The 19,775-nt window shown below is 44.7% G+C and overlaps 1 protein-coding gene across 1 annotated transcript in view; it reads right to left on the reverse strand.

The window, feature by feature from the left end:
* Positions 1-2,639: 2,639 nt before the first annotated feature.
* Positions 2,640-19,775, reverse strand: part of CSF2RB (colony stimulating factor 2 receptor subunit beta) — a 29,628-nt gene continuing 12,492 nt past the window's right edge. Inside the window, exons 6-14 of the mRNA XM_077339621.1 lie at positions 17,247-17,418; positions 15,773-15,908; positions 14,827-14,987; positions 13,151-13,290; positions 12,362-12,530; positions 10,221-10,311; positions 9,072-9,141; positions 5,418-5,494; positions 2,640-4,658 (exon numbers count right to left, since the gene is read on the reverse strand). Of these exons, the coding sequence (XP_077195736.1) occupies positions 3,449-4,658; positions 5,418-5,494; positions 9,072-9,141; positions 10,221-10,311; positions 12,362-12,530; positions 13,151-13,290; positions 14,827-14,987; positions 15,773-15,908; positions 17,247-17,418 (2,226 nt within the window). The 3' untranslated portion in view covers positions 2,640-3,448. The remainder of the gene's footprint in view (positions 4,659-5,417; positions 5,495-9,071; positions 9,142-10,220; positions 10,312-12,361; positions 12,531-13,150; positions 13,291-14,826; positions 14,988-15,772; positions 15,909-17,246; positions 17,419-19,775) is intronic.

Raw genomic sequence — 19,775 nt, forward strand, 5'->3', positions numbered from 1 at the left:
CTCCTAACCACTACACCAAACTGGCTCTCAGTGAGGGAGGGACCTCAGTGGAGTATAATGCTATAGCATCCACCCTTCAAATCAGCCATTCTCTCCAGGGGATCTGGTCTCTTTAGTCTGGGGATGACTTGTAATTCCAGGGGTCTGTCATTCCTATCAAGAAGACACTCCTGCACAGAAGAAGAGTGTTATATTTTCCTTTGTGCCATCCTCATGAGAAACTCCGTGCTAATTCATTTTCCTGCAGATTAGTATTTCTACCAAAACAAATTCTAAGTAGGTTTAAGTGACATCTAACTCCTACTATGTATTAAGTGACATCTACTACTAGGACTACTAACTCCTAATTCCTACTATGTATTAAGTGACATCTAACTCCTCCAAAAATAATGGGAAAGATGTTTGTTTGTTTCTTGGGGCTTTCCCTGAACCAGGAAGTAAGGAGGCTCTTCCTGGCAGCAGAGCCTTCTGGTAAAGAATAGAAACCAACTATGAAGTGCAGCTAAGAAAAGTGGAGGAACTGGCAGGCAGAGACCTGAAGGGGAGTCTTTGTTATATTACTCAAAGTGAACTCTTCTTTTAGCTAGATGGCAATGTGACCCACTAATGGTCAGGAGCAGGACACTTTCTACACAATGCAGAGTCATTTTCGAAAATATCCCAAGCAATAGAGTTCTTATATCCACTACATTTCCTATAGTTGTGGAACTTTTTACACATCCACTCAATAGATTATGAATCCCTTGTGTGTCTCCCACAGAATCCCGATATACTGTAGAGAAGTCTGGGGCATAGCGATGCCAGCCTCCAGGTGGACCTGAGGAACCCCCAGAATTACAGTTCCTCTCCAGGCAACAAATCAGTTCCCCTGCAGAAAGTGGCCATTTTGAAAGTGGACTTTATGGCATTATACCCCATTGAAATCCCTCCCCCCTCCTCCCCAAATCCCACCCTCTGCAGGCTCATTCTCCAAATTCTCCAGGTTTTTACCAACTCAGAGCTGGCAACCATATTGGAGCACTTTCTGTGGTGAACTCTTAAGTTGGCATGAGGCAGTGATGAGGCCTGTTAGACATCATAGTCTTACAAACAGTGCACCTGAGAACATTTTGATGGCTCCTCTGTGGCTTCTGGGCAGCTCATCTGCCACTGCTGATCTTCTCACGGTGACTAGCTGACAACAAGGCCAGTCAGGAAATTTAGAAAGAGGCAGGCATTGTCTGTGGCCACACTAGAAGGTGGCTTTGATTGATTGTCAGGATCTTTGCTTTCACTCAGAGCTCCTACAAAGATGATAGATCTAGAGAAGATTTGCTGTACTTCCAGCAGACTCTGCCACACCTGGATGTTTATAACTTGATCGGGGCGGGGGGGGGGGGTTGTCTCATTGTGGATATATTGCAAACAGGGTCTCAGACTGGAATTCCTTGTTTGTTCTGGGCTATTTATGTTCTCCCACGAAAATGGCTCTGAGATGATCTCTGCATCCTGATTGATGGGAATGAGGTTGGACCAGCCTTGGGACAGGTGGGTTTAGTATGGGCTGCAGCATATGGTTTGTTTCAAATGTACAGTCCCTGCAATTCAAGGGTGTGTTCGCAGATTATCAAGATGATTTCACACAGCACCATGGAAGTATCCCAGAGCCAGCTGATCCAGGCTGCCCAATGCCATTTTGAATATTTAAGAATCTCCCAGCAGTGTGAGTATTGTTTGCAATGGCAGCAGCTGGTGAAGGTTCATTCCAGGCCACGCATTATCTCCTAGCTGAGCCAGAATGAATTAGGTCATCCGCCCTTTTTGAATAACTCCCAAGCAGCCAGCCTGTTAGTCTGGAGCCTGTACCAATTTGACTTGAGTTGCAATAGTGACATTGTACCAGGTGCTATGTGGATGCCAGGGACTGAGGCAGTTGTGTGTATTGGATTCAAAGGGACTACAGCCAGGTTGGGTTTTTGCAAGCTTCTACGAGCATTTGAAGAACCAACTCTTGCAGTAATCGCCAGACTTCAATTATGGCTTGTTTTATACAGTGCTGCCAGCATGTATGCCACCTGAATATGCATAATAAGACCCAAATAGTGTCTTCGAAGATGATGGTTTGATAGTTTAGGTGGCTTGATTTTAATCCATACACTACCTGAGGCCAAACTCAGTGAGCAAATTAAAGATTTTGCAGAGAGAGAATGGAACTGGGCCAACAAATTAGGGGTGGGATATTATTGTTTTTATTATTATGCATTTAATAAAAAAGCAAATGTCAGCTGAAATATATCATAACATCCTGTATATAACAATATCTTGTAGAACTAGCTAAATGTATACTTTAAAAAACCCATATCTATAGAATCTTCAAGTACGCTAATAATTATTCAAGCTCACAACATCAAGATGACTCCTGATGCTGGGTGGAGAGAAGTTCCCTTTATCAGAAGTACAGAAATATATTATAATGTGTTCCTTACATAAACTATATGAAAATGAGATATTTGGAAGGGGAGAGAGGCCAGATGGCCCAAGTAGGCTAAGTAACTTCCTCATTCCCATTCGGGCAGAAATGAAGGCATGCAAGTCCCAGCACCTTACATCAGCATTGTACATTTAATTCAGAATCTGTCTTCACTGCTTCTAATCTGAGCCTCAGCAATGTGAAAAAACAATGTGAAAAGCCATTTCCATCCAAGATTGTTGGATCCAACAATGCTGACGTCATTCTCATTGAGGATTACTAAAGGGAATAAATTCCAGGCCCCCAGAACCTTCTGGAACTCCGCATAGTATTCCTGAATATGAGAAACAATAGGGGTACAGAAGTGTAATTCTAAACAGAGTTATACCCTTGTTAGTCCAGTACAACACTTTTGCTTTCTACTTAGCTATTCAAAATATTAGAGCTCTCTCATGGAGGCCACAATATATTAGAGCTCTCTTGTGGAGGTCAGCTGAGAATGTTTGTGCATTGTGACCATTGTTTATGGTCCAAATACATGAGCATATGTAGCACTAGCACTCTGGGATATGGCATGAAAATTATGCATTTTAAAATATAGCAGTTGTCACATGAATCTTTGCCACGTTAAGTGTTTTTTCTGAAGTATAACACCCAATGAGGATCTTAGCTAAAGGTAAAGTTAAAGGTATCACCTGTGCAAGCACCGAGTCATGTCTAACCCTTGGGGTGACGCCCTCTAGCGTTTTCATGGCAGACTCAATACGGAGTGGTTTGCCATTCCTTTCCCCAGTCATTACCGTTTACCCCCCAGCAAGCTGGGTACTCATTTTACCGACCTCAGAAGGATGGAAGGCTGAGTCAACCTTGAGCCGGCTGCTGGGATTGAGCTCCCAGCCTCATGGGCAGAGCTTTCAGACTGCATGTCTGCTGCCTTACCACTCTGCGCAACAAGAGGCTCGAGGATCTTAGCTACTGGTGGCAAAAATGAGATTATGCTCATACACTAACAGTGCTTTTAGTGACGAATGCCCCGTCTCTTACTTGGCAGATGTGAGATATGGCCTTTGGCTCACTCTGAACAAATTTGGTTTCACAGGGTTGCTTTGTGAGTGAGTGACTGTCTTCTCCAAGCCGGTGTCCCATGCATCCTTCCTGGGTTTCTGTGACAGGCTTGGTGCTAGGGAAGAAGCAATAGTCACCCACCTGGCTTAAAAAAATAGGGCTTTTGCCATCAGGGCTGAACACAAGAAAGCTCTGTCCAGGGTCCTTTGTGAATGAAGCCTGTCTTTCCTTTGGCATAGATTTTAAAGTACCAGGAAGAGTAATAAAGTATTGGCCAAACACATCCTGGGATGTTTCTGAAGGAATAGCTAGTGCTTGGTCCTCAGGTGGAAGCACAGTGTTTGTTGTCTTCTGGTATGACTCTGAGCTGGAAGGATCATTTATTGTTTGGGTCAACTGTGAGGCACATGTTTCTATAGTAGCACAGGTGAACATCTCTTCCTTTAAGGCCACTATGGGTGACAGAAGTGATGAACCTCTCTCTGTTTTCCTTGATAGTTCTTCAGTGGTAAAATAATCCAGTATCCCATTTCGTAAATTGTTATTGTTGGTAGGATTTGGCGGCCTCTGACCTTTGCTTTCCACTTTTTCCAATACACAACTTGGCAATTGTCCTTCAGATACTTCCTGTTTTCTTCCAGAAAGTGGTAACTTCTCCTCTCCCTCAGAGTGGATGGTACAGAATGGTGGAATTATCCCTTTCCCTTTTCCCATTGGAAAAACCTGGAAACATGATCCATGGGGCAGTTCTACATACTGCATAAGCACTGGTTTCTCCCTCATTTCTGAAGTGGCAACAACTTCCTGAACATCAGGCACAGCCGACTCTTGACAGGACATTAAGTATGGACCATTAAGTGCTGGTGTCTCCCTCATTTCTAAGGGGGCAACAACTTGCTGAACATCACCCACAGCTGACTCTTGACAGGACATTAAGTATGGACCATTAAAATCGAACACTGGCTGAGCTAGACCCACCTCTGCATTGTGACTATGGGCAAGTGTGGAAGATGATTCAGCGTGCCTCAAACTTTGATCAAGTTTGACTTTAGGAAACTCTGTTCTTTCTGTATTCTGAAAGACATCTGAAGGTCTTTTTCCTGACCTGGTCCCAAAAGAGTTTGAACATGTAACCAGTATGGGCCTGCAGAAGGGAGAATAAGAAAAGAACATTAATCAGGAAAAAAAACCTCAGGTTGCTTCCCTAACTACTTCTCTGAAGGGCATGAACTGAAGACCTTGCTGTAAGTCAGCACCTCACAATAAAATGTAAGCTAGTTGCCTGATTGCATCTCATAGAAGATGCATGCTATAAATCAGATAGAAAGACAGACAGACAGACAGACAGATAATACAATGGCCCAAACAATCTGCCTTCTAGCTTTTTAAATTTTGTAATATCCAGCCTGATTAAGAGATCTGGAGAGCTCAAAAGCTGCACAGAGCCAGTTTGGTGTAGTGGTTTAGGAGTTCTGACTTCTAATCTGGCGAGCCGGGTTTGATTCCCCGTTCCTCCTCCACATGCAGCCAGCTGGAGGACCTTGGGCCAGTCACAGCACTGATAAAGCTGTTCTGACCCAGCAGTAATATCAGGGCTCTCTTGGCCTCACCTACCTCACAGGGTGTCTGTTGTGGGGAGAGGAAGGGGAAGGTGATTGTAAGACTTCATTGAGACTCTTTCAGATAGAGAAAAGCAGCATACAAGAACCAACTCTTCTTCTTCCAATAAAATAGTATTAAATGGAGTTTGTTCTTGCTTCCATACTAGAGTAATTTTGCGCTGCCTAGTCGTTCCATTTCTTCAGTCCTTGACAAGCAGAACTGAAACTTGGACTCCTCTCTGCACCCGAACAGCACTGCATTCCCCAGAAAAATCCAACAGTGCTCAGCGTAATATATTTACCTGTCCAATGCATTGTTGCTGTCAACCTCTTTTTCTAAAGAGCTGCTTCCTTCAAAGCTGTCCGGCAGCTGTACTTTCTGGGAAGAAAACAAACATCAGTTTCCCATAAATTAGTGGCATTTAGGAACTTGCCTAGAAGGCTGGTACAACTGGCCTCTCTGCATTTGGCTCGCCCCAGATGTCTCATATGCTCAGTAGTTATGCAGAGCACGTCTGTGCTTTTACTGCAAGTGGTTGTTTTTTCTCCTATGTACCTATGTGTATAGAGTTGTTAGGTTTACCCTGGCCACCAGTGGAGGTTACCAGATCCATTTTGGAAAACTCCTGGAGATCTGGAGATGGAGACTGGGAAGGACAGGGACCTCCATGGGGTATAGTGCCATAGAGTCTGCCATCCATGTTCTCCAGGGGAACTGATCGCTGTAGTCTGGAGATGAGCTGTAATTCCAAGGGAACCCCAGGTCCCACTCAGAAGCTGGCGCCCCTACCCATGTGTACCCTGCATGGCATATACATCTGCACGTACTTCTATATCTGCATTTAGCTTGTTTGGGACTTGTGAAGAAAGATGGGAATTTAGAAGTCTTTACAGTGAATGTAGTGGCAGCAACTCCTTGATTTCAAAAGAATGGTCCAAGATGCCTGAACAGGTGATTCTATCTCAGGCTAAACACACTTTGGCATGCTTTCATCTTTCCAAGGCTGTTTTGATCTCCCCTACCTGCCTGTCCCAAAGGAGGAACCTTGTAGTGTTCCAGTGCTTACATGCTGGATATGCACATAAAATACAAACAATATAAATCTCCTAATACACAGCCCTTGGGACCTTGGAGAATTGGAATGCTCCATTCATAATTATATTCTAATAGCTCACAATGAAACCAGAAGCAAACTGAAAATAAGGACCACAGAGGGGCTGCAAGGAGCTGCTTGGAAAGCTGGAGAAAATCTGATATAGCTAGGACTAAAGGTCTCTTTTGCTACTTTTGTAGAATGTTTGCCTGCATTGTAGTTTTGTCCAGGAAGGTCACAGGGCACTTGCAGATAGGAGAAAACAGGGTGATGCAACTTTAGACATATAAATATAGCATGCCAGGTGCACTTCGTTGACTTATGCTTTTATTTTGAAAAGGCTCTCTTGAGTAGATCTCTTGCAAAAACACAGCCAAGGTTAAAGGCACAGAACTATGCTTGTAGGGTCCAAAACAGCTATGTCTGCATCTGACCAGTAGAAGGAGTTCTAGAACTGGCCCTGGAAGCAAACTTTCTTCCCACACGGGCACAAAGGCCAAACTGTAGCCTCTGCCATCACTGCTACCCTCCAGGTGCCTCTTTCTCAATGCCACTATAGGACTTCAGAGGGCCCCACAAGACCCTTCCGGGAGCAGAATGGTAGAACTGCAAGACAAATGACAAGGGTCCTTTCCTACCTTCCAGTATAGACCCTATGGGCTTCTTTACCCCATGGAAACTGCAGACATTAGCTCAACAGTGAACTAGTCCTAGAAAGACAGATTCAGGTAAGTAGCCATGTTGGTCTGAAGCAGCAGAACCAGTTCTGAGTCCAGTGCCATCGTTAAGATCAATAAAGCAGGAAGCAAACTTTGTTCTAGTCCTAAGAAGGAAACTGATGGCGGTTTCCTAAAAACTGGGGTGGAATAACTGCCTTATTTATCTGCAGTGTGATGTGCTCACATGCCCTGGATGTTGTAAAACTTGCTTTCTTTCTTACCTACTGGCCATCATTTAGTGGATGGTTTTGTGGCTAAGAAAGTCCAGCACAAGGTCAGGGCAAAAACCTATGCAGATGAGAGACTTCTGGCAGGGGCAGCTAATCTTGCAAAAGCCCCAACCTGAATCATCCAGGCTAGCCTGATCTCAATCAGACCTCAGAAAATGAGCGGAGTCAGACCTAGTTAGTATTTGGATGGGAGACCTCCAAGGAACACCAGGGTCATGATGCAGAGGAAGGCCATGGCAAACCACCTCTGAAACCTTTAAAATCATACCAAGTCACCAGAAGGCAGCTGTGATTTGACAGCAAGAAAAGAAGAAGAAAAAGAGCAGGTCGGTTTTATACCCCACTTTTCATTAGCCAAAGGAATCTCAAAGCAGCTTACAATCGCCTTCCTTTCCTTACTCTGCAACATAAACTCTGTGAGGTAGTTTATTATATTTATTTATTTATTTTATTTAGTTGGGGTTGAGAGAACTCACAGGGTCATTCCGCATGTTGCAAATTGTTTGTCGAACGAAAAATCGCCATTTTAAATAGTGGAATTCGTCATTATGCACACCTGCCTTTGTAGTGGAATCCAGTTGCGTTTCTATCATTTCCCACAGGTTTCCGGTCCCGGCAAAAATCGCTATCCAGGAAGTGATATTGCTGAGCTGTGTCCCGCCCCTGGCCGTCAAGCAGCCAATGGACGGCCATTATCATGCTCCCAAACAGCCCCTTTCCCTTTAAGGAAGGTTTAAAACACACACACACACACACACACACACAAACACGTTGCAACGAATCTGCGTTGATTCATTGCAACGGAGAGACCCATCCAGCTAGCAGGTGGTGTTTGAGCTGCCGTTTCATCGTTGCCACGCTCCCACCGAGTGAAAAAAAAAATCCCCCCCCCTCACGGGCGCGATTTTCGGCCGAAAATAGTGTGAAAAATAAAGGGAAAATAAACCAGCAAACGGGCCTCTGTGTTGCTTGTGCTTGGTGACTTTAAACAGAGGGACTGCAGCCGGGGAAGCCTCGCTGGGTAAACGAAGGCTTGCTGGTGCGTTGATCTCCACTCGCTCGGAGAAAAAAAAATGTTGATCGCTTCGCCGGAAGATCAGAGGAGAGAGCCAGGGGGAGGGACTTTGCAGAAACCGCAACAATGGTAATTCACAGAACTTTTCCGCTAGTGTTGCAGATTGGTTGCAGGAGTGTAGTGCTTTCCGGAGGGTGAATCCACTTCTTGGGATTTCCCTGAAAGCGCTACAACAAAGCGCTTTTTGCGGATCGGTTTCAGGAGTGTTGCAGATTGTCAACGACGTTGTGCATAACGGCAAAACTGTAGCGATTTCAATTAGTAACCATTGTGCTATTTTGGACGAATGCGGAACGGCCCTGAGAGAAACTGCTCTGTGAAAACAGCTCTTGAAAGGTACAAGAGCCTTGTCGCCTTCTGCAGTTGCTGAGTCAAAGTACTTAAGAGAGATGTGATTTTACTCTCTGCATTGATCCCCAGTGCAACCCACACCTCTTGCGAGGCAAGAAGGGAAACAATCTTCTGAGACATGGAAGGCTAGGAAAAGTTGCTTCTTCTTACAATCCCTTCCCGAGTTCAAATGCGTAGTGCCGAAATGTAGGACAGTTCCTATCTCATGGACAAGGGTTCATTCAGTTGTAGGCAAAGGTAAGTGATAAAAACACCATCTTCAAATGGAGCGTCTCAAGGACCATTTATGCACTGGAGGTTTCATGCCAGGCTGCAGGCTGGAGTTTTAGTCATGGCAGGTGGCCCCACCTCTTCCTGCACCCACATGGGGGAGCATTTGGCCCAGTACACCTCATCTGCCCCCGATTTGTGCTCCTGCATGAGAGCTGCGGCAGTGAAGTTCCCAGTGCATAAACGGTCAAGGAGAAAACATCAAGAAGTCACTTACCTGAAAATAACCTGGGAGTAGAAATGTATTAGGAGGTCTCGGAATGCTTTTCTCCCATTCCTTTTTCTTCCTGTGGTAGGACCATAAGAATTTCTTTAACATATCAGACCATTCAGTTCCACCAGCCTCAGAACCCTGTGGCCAGCAAGGAGCAAGATACACATTTTAAATGCCACATGGAAACCTGCAAAAACAGTCTCCATGTGGAAACTGCCACTGCAGGACATCCATAATTCATGTGAACTGGCTCTGTCACACTCTGTGTGAGTCACCACACCCCTGTTAGATGTTCCTCAGATTCAGTGTTAATACTCTCTCTGGGGATGTGGTGAAGGGTTTTTGCAGGGGACTGTGTGAATTTGCTCTACTGATTACCACATCCACCTGAAAGCTGTTTCCAAGTGGCATATCCAAGTAAGAGCTTGGAGGAGGAGCATGTCTAATGGCTTAAGTGCCATCAGCACTTAACACCCACTCAGGGTGACTGTCCCACCCAAGTGTCTCCTCCTCCAACCGGCTTGCCTGTCTGTCCAGCGGCCGGCCAATCACCTTCTGTCCCCCACCACTGACTACCCCTCCTCCTTCTACTTCCCTCCGAGGCTTGGAGGCTTCATATCCCTGCCACATGAGAGCTGCCCCTGCTGGTGAGTTCCCTGCTCGGGGGCCTCCAGCCTCTGGGTCTTGGGGCTCCCCAGGAGCCTGGGAAAAAGGCCTGTAGCCTTTCCAGGTCCTGTGGGGAAGGGGAGGCTGTCTGCAGAGTTCTTCCATTCCCCCCCCCCCAAATCTAGCATCCATAGTATTCCTTAATGCAATGGGCTTGACTCCTAGTCTAATACATAATTGGCATAAAATGGCATTAAAATAGTATCTGTGTAAAATGGCTACAAACAACACAAAGAGAAATAGAAATTTGCCAAAGAAAATAGGAGGGACAGTTAATACTTTGACAACTATGCATGGAAACTGAAATAAATAAAATAAAAACATGCTTGTACAAACCAAAAACCAGGTTCAATAGTGGCTATAATCTGCCTAAATTCAGGCTTCCAATCAAGGTAACACAGCTCCTCCCTTCTGGTCCACACATTCACCCCTCCATCATTGCACCAGAGCATCCAGGAGTCTATCCTATTCACAACACTGGCATACCTGAGTAGACACCTTCTGATGCAATACATGCCCGCAATTGCCAAAATGATAAAGACAGGCACAGCAAGGGCAAAACCCCAGAAAGGCAAATCTGAAACAGAAAAAATCACAACAGGAAATGGTGAGAAACCAAAATGAAGGTCAAAACGATCCTCAAACAAGCCTAGAATGGGATGTGGAAATGTAAAATGCTAAGGAATTATGGAACATAAAGTCTGTGCACCAGCAGCTGTTTGAACTTCTGAGCAAGAAGCATGTTTATAAACATTCCATAACACCCCGGCAACTTAGCCAACTCAGTGAATAATTGACACTATATTTTGCTTAATGAATCAGCTGCTCTCTGCAGATCTATACCGTTTGTGTTTACAGAGACATCTCATTAATCTCTCTTTACAATAAGATTGTCCAATACTGACTTTACTTGACAAGAGTAATGCATGTATGCATCAGTAGATAAGTAGATAAACAGTTGATTAGTCTATCAATTGATTAAAGCATTCTATAAAATTAAATTTTAAAAATCATTACAAGTACTTATCGAAAACCATCATTACAAGTACTTATCGAAAAGATTAGAGGAATATCATGTTTTTGAGTGCCAGAGCAGAAATCTTCTGAGAAGAGGCACTCCCCATCACTCACATGAAGGAGTGGAATGCCTCTTCCAAGATGATACCGTATGCATGCATCATTTCAAAAAATATCTATAGAACATTTTTTTTCTCCTATGCAAAAGTGTGCATAGGTTTGGCCAAGAACTCAACGGGTCAATTAAAGCTCAGCCAATGAAAATTTCTTTAATGGAATGGTCTCCCTCTTTTTCTCTGACAGCCAAGAACCCACAGAAAAATTAACTGCAAGGCCCTTTCTGTTTCTCTCCATTCCTGGCTGGGAGACAGTTCTGTTGCTGTGTTGGCCAGCCAATCAGCCAAGCTTTTGACCTGCCTAGGGGCAAGGGGCAAAGGAAAGGTTTTTAATGGTTGATTAAATCTGTAGATGAAACAGACTCTAGGAGCACACAGTTCTTCACTGAAGTCCAGTAAGTGAAACACCAAGTGTTGAAAATGTTCTTGGTCTCAGAGTTGCATTCGTATTGGTCATTGGTACTGTGTTTGGAGGAAACAGATTTCAGACTGCAACAAAGGGGTTTTCCACCTTCTCATTTTTACTTTCTTGCAAGTTCCTGTTTCTTAGTGGGTGGTGCTGTCCTCTTCTCCGTGTATTTTTACTCCCTCTAACAGCCCTGGTTTAAGGATTCATGGGGCTTGTACCACCAGAGCCAGTTTAAAGCTCTGGGGAAGGGGGGGGGGGGCTAAGCAGAACATAACTGCTGCTGTTATAATAAATAATAACAATAACAATGATAAAATAATCATAAATTTGTATTTCTAACCCCCCCCCCCCTTCCCTGAAGACTCAGGTCAGGTGACAACATCTATAAAAACGATAATCAAATAACAGCAATTGATACTTTAAAAATTCTATATCCCCATTAATAATAAAATTACTTTCTCTGTAACAGTGGGACACCATTCCCAGAGCTTTAGGATGCTTAGGGCTGATCCTGCGTTGAGCAGCGGGTTGGACTAGATGGCCTGTCTGGCCCCTTCCAACTCTATGATTCTGTGATTCTGAGACCGCTGGAACTTTGGAATCAACTGACAGCTGCTGCTTTCTTCCATTCTTGCAGTCCACAAGCCCCATGAGTATGAGGACCCCCTAACAATCACGGTGTGGAGGCCCATTAACTGCACAGCACCGTGGGGCCAAGAACCATGAGGCCCATCACAAGTGCTACATAAACTGCTAGGATAAACCACTTCTGCCTTCTACTGGTCAATTCAGTATTACACCAATTTATGTCTGGCATATCTCCAAGCTGATTCAAACTGCATGTTTTTATGCCAGTTTAATACTGAATCAACCACTAAAGGGGGCAAAACAGACACACACACACACCCCTGCCCAAGAAATAGGAAGTTACACCTGATGGATATGAGAATACAGAGAAGCATGTCATTCTTGTCAGTGCTGCTCTTTCCCCTTCCACATGTGAGGTCCAGGACAAACATCCCCACTCCTTCCCTCCCACTAAAAATGGGCCAGAGTACCCTCATTCAGAAATCTCCGTTACTTACCACTTTCCGTCTCCCATTCATATTCTTCACTCCACTCGCTCCATGGGCCATCGTAAGCACCAGTATGCGCTTTTGCCCGTATCTTTGCCTTGTAACGGCTTCCTGGTTCCAGTGACTGGAAGTCAAAGGTAAACTGTGGGACATCTTCACTGATGTTCTGACAATGGACCTGGGAAGAGAAAGAGGTAAATTACTACTACTACTACTACTACTACTACTACTACTACTACTACTACTACTACTACTACTACTACTACTACTACTACTACTACTACTACTACTACTATTTTAAAGTACCAGGTCTTGTTTGTGTGGATCTGTGGATTTGGTCAGACACAGATGCCATTTCTTCAGAAACAGCTGATCTCTATTGATTCCAACTCCGGACAGAAATACCAAACAGCACACAAGAGAATACTAGGAACTTATATACATTCAGGGGTGCCCACCAAGGAACCTGATTGGCTCTCCGGGGGCAGGGGAGGGTCTTGGGATTGGTCCATTCTCAGAGTCCAAGTATGGTTAGCCATTGGCTGACTTGCATGCCTTCATTTGCATATAGTCTGCCCAAGTCTCATTGTCTACATACATAAAATCTGAGTCCAGGAGCACCTTTAAGACCAACAAAGATTTATTCAAGGCGTACCTGGAATAAATCTTTGTTGGTCTTAAAGGTGCTACTGGACTCGGATTTTATTGTGCTACTTCAGACCAACACGGCTACCCATTTGAATCTGTCTACATACATAACATTGTTTGCCTGCTGGGATGCCACCAACTACTGCTTACCCTCTCAGGCATTTTGCCAACTGCCCAGTATAAGACTTGATTCATCCTTGGACACTTGTGTTCTTTCTCTTTCCATTGCAGTTTGTACAGCCAGTTTTTCAGCTTTGTCACAGAGAGTTCATAAGGAGGCTCCAACTTGACTAGAAAACAGAAACTGTATCAGGCTGTAGATCCACAATTACTTTCCTGCCCTGACTTCTCTAGCATTTCCCCAAGAGGTACCAATACAAGTACAGAGCATCCTTCGGTGCGCATGAGGGACACATGTATCAGAGAACAAGAACCAGTTCCTTTTACAATGTGGATCGGAACCAGCTAAAGGATTATTGCCAACCCTGTCAGACCCAGGGCAAGATAAACCCAAATGAAGTCAAAATGCAGCTCAAAACTAGTTATTTCACTAATGTTTGTTATTATCTGGTCCAGTGTATGAATGTTTCCAACTTGTATATAGGCTGTATTCCATACAGAGTACAACATTGCTGAGGATGTGAAGTGAGCTGGCACCAGTTAGCCAGTAACTCTGGAACATATAGCTTTCCAGGTGCCTCATTACTCAGCAGAGATCTCTGGCACCTGGAGACTGCAAATCTCTGTGCTAGTTCTAGGGATGCTGTTGTGAGCTTGCTCAATAGCATCACTGTAAGTACAAGGAATTTCTTGATGAGTACTTTCCAGAATGCCTGATACCTGAGAAATCAGACCCTGCGAAACTACATTTCCCAGGTTCCTTAGCAGATGCAAAGCTGCCATTTCAGAGAGGTGGATGCTAAGGAAGAAAAAGATGTCATGGTCCCATTGTATACTGCATTGTATGGGCCAACTCTAGTATTCTGTGATTCATTACAACTGCTGCAAGCAGCAAAGATGGCAGAGAAAAGCTCATCGGCTCACAGATGAAAGGACTGGGGGAGGTGATGTAGAGTTTGGAGGCTTACAGGGCACAACATTTGAGTCTTATCCTAATTCCTAAGGCATCATCAGTTGCAAGAGGGGCTTTTTGAGTGGATGCAGAAAAATGAGGTACTTCAGCCCAGTGGTCCCCAACCCCCGGTCCGGGGACCGGGACCGGTCCGTAGATCAGTTGGTACCGGGCCGCAGCTCCTCCTCATCCTCCTCCATGGCTGCTGCCTTGGGGGCTGCCCTGCCACTCTGGTAGCACCCCCCAGTGGGTGGCAGGAAGTCAGGGGCACTGGCAGAAAAGCGAGTGGAGCAGGGGCTTAGGCGGCGGTGGCGAATCCTTCGGCAAAAGGCTACACCCCCCCCCCCGGCCTCAGTAAAATTGTCAAGCGTTGACCGGTCCCTGGTGATAAAAAGGTTGGGGACCACTGCTTCAGCCCATTCTGAACTGAGCAGAGGGGAATTCACTCATCACCCTCCAGAACACCTGAGACTTTGAGGAGAGTTCTAGGACATGCAGCCAGCTTACACAGAGAAGTGATCATCATGGCAAAAGCCCTGTCATGGGATCTGTTACTTCTTCAGGAAGAGAACCTCTCTTGAATTGGGCCACTCCCAGCTGGCTGCTTAGTCTGCCCTTTGGCCGAGGCTGCCAAAGCTCTGGCCACGCAGTCTCTTCACATTTGTTTCTTTGATGGGAGCCATCAAATCAAGGGTTCTAGACCCCTGCACCATCCCCTGTGAATCAATGCAAGTATTTTCCAAAAGAGGCTCACTGTTGTACACGGGCGCAATGATTTTCTCATCTTCCTTGGGCCGCACAGTTACGAGGTATTGGCTCAACCTCTTGGGGTCGGTGACTAGGATCTTGCAGCTTTGCAAGACATGAGGGGTGCCCGGCAGTTCCTCTTCCTCAGCCGGAGAGCATTGTGTCTCTCTGAGGAACAAAAACAACAGGACAAGAAAAAGTGAAGTTGAAGGCAAGCAAAATAAGTTAACGAACACAAAGGTTGAGCTGCAATAATGATAAAAAAAAATTTTTTTTACAAATATCTATTTTATAAAGTACACTAATTCAACGTATTAAAAACCTAGTCATCATAATTTTTAAACATCAAATTATTGTGAAGAATGCACTCATGTATAAAATCAGAATCAAAAAGCTCGCTGTGGCAAAGAAAAATCTCTTATTTGCTGCTTCAAATAGTCTTTCTAAGGTATAAATATGCACTTCCTGAGGCCACCACTGTCTGCTTTTGTCCAGCTGTCAAATAAGAGTTCATTCCCACATGTGTCTGAAAAAATATGACCACTGAGGAAGACCCCTCGGGGTCGAAACGCATTTGGTCCATTCTGTTGGTCTGTTTCATGTGCAGTTGGAAATGCGTTGTTTTTAAATTATGATGACTATGTTTTTAATATGCTGAACTAGTGCACTTTATGAAACAAATATTTGTAAAAAAAAAACATTTTTACAGCTCAACCTTCAGGTTCCTAACTTTTCTGGTTAGGTTGGGTTTCGGTTTCCCTTTTTGGCTTTGCATGGCAAATGAATCAGGAAGCCAGGGGCACTAACAACATTTATTCCAGCATAAGCTTCCCTGAGTCAAAGATCACTTCATCAGATGCACTGTGGTGTAGAATTCAAAGGCCAATTTATATATACTACACAAAGTGGGTGGAGGTGCAAGCAGTCTCGGGGCTCAAAGAAAGCTCACTTACGAGGATCCTGGGCTGGTTTTGTAGAAGAGCGCAAACGAAACAGAACCAGTGAGCTCTCGCCTCACCTCCCAGCTGCAGGTCAGCAGATCTAGACCATTAAATAGGCAGCGAAGGTTCTTGGGCTGAGCTTCATCACCTGGCAAAGAAACCAATGGTATTTATTTATTTAAAAATACTTATACCCCACCCCTTCCCATCACTGAGGGGCGGCTTGCAAACAGCTTAAAAACAGCTTTATGCAACAAAATAAAACCCTATAATCCACCCCCCCCCCGGCGGGGTGGAGAGAACATAAGAAGAATCAGACTGTCCATAAATGATAAATGCCATCAAAATCCGCTCAGCCAAATGCTGTCACAAATAGAAATCTATTTGCACCCCTTCCTAAAGGCCTTCCTCATTCTTGCGTTCTGTGGGGTCATGGAGAAGGCCCTTGCATGTGTAGATGTTGGACAAGCATACTGCACTGTGGGAGCTGATAAGAGCACTGCCTCAAACAAACAGAGCTGGAACAGGGTACCATATCTGAAGCTCTGGTGTGGGACATCTGGAACTTAGCCAACAGAGTGGCCTTCCCCTTTTCTGTACTTCTATTGTCGTTTCTGTGCTGCAATATCAACCTCTTCCATTTTACTTTACCCAGAAGAGTGTCTGAAAATAGTTCCTGGGTCATGCGTAACGCAATGTATTTACATTTCCCCACCCCCGTGGTACACACCAATGCACAGTAATAAAACACTGCAAAATAGCACCTTTAAAGTAACTGCGAACACAGCAAACAAGTATTATCAATAGGGAACGGCAGGGCCCTTATACTACCAAGCTTACAGCACATATCTCTGTTCAGCACTGGACCCAGCTGCCATATTATGCCTTCTTGCTAGGCCCAGCCTAGCAAGCACATAGGGCAGAGACCAATGGACTGCTCAAAGAAAGCTCAATGCCTTTGTGACTTTAGTATTTCTATCCCTGTGCATGTCCCCAAGCTCCACATTTAAGCCATGCCTTGTTTCTCAAAGCTATTTGTCATTAAAAAGGTAAAGGTATCCCCTGTGCAAGCACCGAGTCATGCCTGACCCTTGGGGTGATGCCCTCTAGCGTTTTTTGGCAGACTCAATACAGGGTGATTTGCCATTCCTTTCCCCAGTCAAAGCAAGCTGGGTACTCATTTTACCGACCTCGGAAGGATGGAAGGGTGAGTCAACCTTGCGCCGGGTGCTGGGATCGAACTCCCAGCCTCATGGTTAGAGCTTTAGACAGCATGTTGGCTGCCTTACCACCCTGCGCCACAAGAGGCTCTATTTGTCATTAGCGGTCCTCATTCTTCTTTCTTGATGTTTTTGAGCCATAATTGGACAGAACTTGTTTATGCCCATTTGCCTACTGAAGTCTTTCACTGGCTCTGATGTCCTGCACAGCCAGTGTCCGCTGTTGTCATGCCCTCACAAGCATTCATGGGCACAAGGGCTTTTACCTTCCTGTGCTGTCCAATTCACAGCGGAGCTCCAGTCACTGTAACCACCTGAAAGACGACTGCTTTGGTGTGGTTTGCTTCGCACACGAGCAACATATGTACTCCCAGGTACCAGTTGATCCCGATGGATAAGACAGCGCGAAAAGTTTGAGGCAAACACAGAGGTAGATCTCTGTCGAGAGAGAGAGAGAGAGAGAGAGAGAGATTGTCATGGAAAGGGAATAAATGAAGGGACTGTAGGAAGACTTTCTTTCATGAGAGAAACACACCAACTTTGCCTGTAAAGAACCACATGTTCGATCCTTGTTAAGTGCACATAAAGGATCTGAGTTAGCAGATATTGGCAAACAACCTGTCTGTCTACTTGAGAATGTGGAGAGAATCATTACTCACAACTGTAGACAGTCCTAAAGTATGTGAACTGTATATGGCCTCGAAAAAACATAGTCTGTTCTTATACTATTTATGTTTCCCCATGTAATGTAAGAATATCAAATATTTTATTCTTTCAGCATCAAACATTTCCAGAAACTATTCAGAAAGTGGTGGAACATAAATCCTGTTGCGCAGAGAGGAAAAGATAAGACACACCTAAGCCTTTGTAGGAAATGTGTCTCCCTTAGGAACAAACTCAAGAAGAAGAAGAAGAAGAAGAAGAAGAAGAAGAAGAAGAAGAAGAAGAAGAAGAAGAAGAAGAAGAAGAAGAGTTGGTTCCTATATGCCGCTTTTCTCTACCCAAAGGGGACTCAAAGCGGCTTACATTTGCCTTCCCTTTCCTCTCCCCACAACAGACACCCTGTGAGGTAGGTAAGGCTGAGAGAGATCTGATATTACTGCTCGGTTAGGACAACTCTATCAATACTGTGGCGAGTGCAAGGTCACCCAGCTGGCTAAATGTGGGGGAGCAGGGAATCAAGAAGAAGAAGAGTTGGTTCTTATATGCTGTTTTTCTCAGTGCTGGGGTGAGCCCAAGGTCACCCAGCTGATGGTATGTGGGGGAGTGTGGTATCGAACCCGGCTCGCCAGATTAGAAGTCCGCACTCCTAACTGCTACACCAAGCTGGCTCAGGTTCTGAATGCGACAGCAAGTTTTTCATGAGCCTCATGAAGCCATCTTAGAGTCATGTTTGCAAAGGGGTGGCCATGTCAGTCTTTTGTAGCAAAAGAAAACAAAGATCCCGTGGCACCTAAAGGACTAACACAATTCCTTTCAACAGGAGCTTTTGCTTATGGAAGAGGTGAGCCGTGGCGCATGAAAGCTCATATTGAAATAAATGTCGTCAGTCTTTAATGTGCCAATGGACTTTCTTTTGGCATTGATACGCAATTGATCCTGATTGATCCTAAGTGGTGACATCATTGCTCAGCAACCTGCATTTTTCCCCACATGGGGTGAGCAGCAGAAGGGAAAGAGATCTCATTTGGATTGGGGGAAAATGGCACCAGGAAAAGGTTTGACACCTTTCACCTGACTGCTGCTCTGATCGAATTCATACTGGCCTCCTTTCAGCTGAATTCATGGATTTTCTACATAGCTTATAGTTCAGCCCAGGGATCAAATGTTCCCGTTATCATGAACGAAAGCAGAAACATTCTCTTTCTCTAGCAGACATCTAGGGCAATTCTGTGCAGAGGTTCCTCGGCCTAAGCCCATTGATTTTGGTGGGTTTAGCCTGGGATAACTGTGCAGCTTCATCCACTGACGTATTACCAGGAACAGCCTAGTGGAAACTTATGCAGTTTTACCTGATCTGAAGCACTCCCATTAATATCATCTATGGAGGCACTCCCAAAAAAAGGATTCTTTGGTCTATATGAAGCCAAAGGCATGGGGCAGCCTCCTACACAAGATCTCTGGACTTAAAAGGATCAGAAATACAGGAACACAAAGCCCCAAGAACATTTGGCCTCCTGGTGTCAGTTTGGGGAGAAACACCTATTTTTTTCTGTTCCCATCAAAGTAAGCACTCTTTATCAAAGCACAGAACTGATTAAAGGCATTCTGTACATGGGAATAGTCTAATAGCCCAGACTCTCCTGAGACACATAGATCAAAGCCCTCTTTTAATCCTCAGAGGTTCCTAATGCCTCGACAATGATCATCTATGACACTGGTTTTGCAAGATAAATAGTCAAAGCTAGTAAGATATTCTTTGCAAATATAGTTCATGGACTAATATAATCTGTCCAGGAAAGGTTGTTTGATCATTTCTCTGATACCTTCAGCATATCCATATCAATCCCAACACCTGCCCAAGGTGGACTTTCTATGCATATTCTAGTACTCCCCTTTCTATAGGACAGGTACATTATCCTGTCGTAGCCCAAACCTTTCAGTACATACCAGTAAAGTCTCAGAATTGGGGCTGCACCAATCAGGATTGAGGCCCAAACCCTCCAATGGCACATAATGTCCTGGTCCAATAGCAGAAGAGACCATGATATTGGGCAAATAGGAATGTTTAAGGGCCTAACAGAGGCCTTCTGTTTTTGGTAGTTGGCTTCCATTAAATCCCATCTTTCAGTATC

The sequence above is a fragment of the Paroedura picta genome, chromosome 5, assembly GCF_049243985.1.
Source record: "Paroedura picta isolate Pp20150507F chromosome 5, Ppicta_v3.0, whole genome shotgun sequence".
Classification (NCBI taxonomy): domain Eukaryota; kingdom Metazoa; phylum Chordata; class Lepidosauria; order Squamata; family Gekkonidae; genus Paroedura; species Paroedura picta.